At 41.1% G+C, this 1,665-nt stretch overlaps 1 protein-coding gene across 2 annotated transcripts in view; it reads left to right on the top strand.

Moving 5' to 3' along the window:
• The first annotated feature begins 158 nt into the window (after positions 1–158).
• LOC106868969 (EGF-like domain-containing protein 2) overlaps positions 159–1,665 on the top strand; it is a 47,083-nt gene continuing 45,576 nt past the window's right edge. Inside the window, exon 1 of one of the 2 annotated variants that reach the window (XM_014914448.2) lies at positions 159–455. In XM_014914448.2, the coding sequence (XP_014769934.1) occupies positions 404–455 (52 nt within the window). In that variant the 5' untranslated portion in view covers positions 159–403. The remainder of the gene's footprint in view (positions 456–1,665) is intronic. The other variant, XM_014914449.2, reaches the window with a different exon arrangement.

Genomic DNA, 1,665 nt, shown 5'->3' with positions numbered 1-1,665 from the left:
ACATACATACATGCGTACGTACACACATACGTATATGCGTGCGTACGTACGTGTGCGTGTGTAGTGATATAAATATATATGGTCGTGTGTGTGTGTGTGTGACAGAGAGAGAGAGAGTTTTATTATCCCTATATCACTGACATTACAGCTATAATTAAAACGAAAAAACCTTCCTTACCTACGACATCTAAGTCGACCCACCGAAAGGACCACGCTCCGCCTTTTTTCCCTTTCAAACAGGTTCAAGCTATCACCGACAAGGAGGTACTTTTGTCCCTTCTCTAATTTGTCTTTGAAGAGCCCATTCCTCCCCGTTTTAAAGAGAGGCGCATTGCGCTAAAATCAAACAGTGCTGGAGCATCAGGTACCAATAAAATTTAACCTCCAACATTTGTCCTTAACGATGTATCTACTGGAATATATACAGCCCCTTCTTATGATGACGTTGATTTACTGTAAGTAGCTATCTCTTCGCAATAATTTGGTTTCATTCTTTAATGTCTTTAATTCTTTAGTCCTTTAATTCATTTAGTTATTTGGTAATTCTGTTATTTTGTAATTTTGTTGTTCTGTTGTTCCGTTATTCCATTTTTCCGTTATCCCGTTGTTCTGTTTTCCCGTTATTCTCTTATTTCGTTATCTGGTGCTTTATATCTATTTTATGCCATTAAAAGTGCACTGTCTTCTGCGGTCACTGGTTCATGAAGTTATCCGTACAGTCTGTCTGTGCAGTACGTCCAGAATTGTTCATATTTATGGTGGTATTTAGCCCTTCTGAGGATGGGTGGAGGATGGATGGAAAGAGGGAGGGTGAATCGTTCGAGCGATAGAGCGATCAATGGCTACATGGATGGATGGTTAGATAAATGGTTGCATAGCTGAATGATTTGATGGCTGGCTGGTTGGATGGATGAACAAATTGATAGATCGACAGCTTGACAGAGATGGTAAATGTTTAGTAAGCCTCAAGTGTTTAAGGCAAAAAATTCACCGACTTCAAGGATAAGGAAATGGGACTGTGTGGCACTCATGCCTTTCCCAACACATTTAGAAACATAAATGAAAGGGAAATCCTAGCTAGAATGCATTCTCTGGATCTAAAGAAACTTAACTCTTTTTTATGATGTCTGTCAACATGAATATCCTTTTCTACTCTAAGCACAAGGTCCGAAATTTTGGGATAGGGGGCCAATCGATTAGCTTGACCTCAGTACGCAACTGGTACTTAATTTATCGATCCCGGAAGGATGAAAGTCAAAGTCGACTTCAGCGGAATTCGAACTCATAACTTAAAGACAGACGAAATACCGCTAAGCATTTCGCCCGGCGTGCTAACTATTCTGCCAGCTCGTCATCTTTGTCAACCAGATATCTTCGAATGTTGACAATAAAGTACTATGCACATATACATAGTCAAAAAAAGGGTCAAAGGTCGTTCCCGAGCCATAGGCTCATATGGCCGGTTTCCAGGATTCTGTAGAATATTGAATCCCCACTGGATGGGACGCCGGTCCGTCGCAGGATTACTCATTTTTGCCAGTTGATTGGACTGGAGCAACAAGAAATGAAGAGTTATGCTCAAGGACACAACTCATCAGCCGGTTCAGGGATTGAAACCATGCTCTTACAATGATAAATGCAGCACCCTAAGCCATACGCCCCCAT

This window comes from Octopus bimaculoides, chromosome 17 (genome assembly GCF_001194135.2).
Source record: "Octopus bimaculoides isolate UCB-OBI-ISO-001 chromosome 17, ASM119413v2, whole genome shotgun sequence".
Taxonomy (NCBI): domain Eukaryota; kingdom Metazoa; phylum Mollusca; class Cephalopoda; order Octopoda; family Octopodidae; genus Octopus; species Octopus bimaculoides.
The sequence above is the reverse complement of the archived record's forward strand: the minus strand, read 5'-3'. Positions and strand labels throughout refer to the sequence as shown.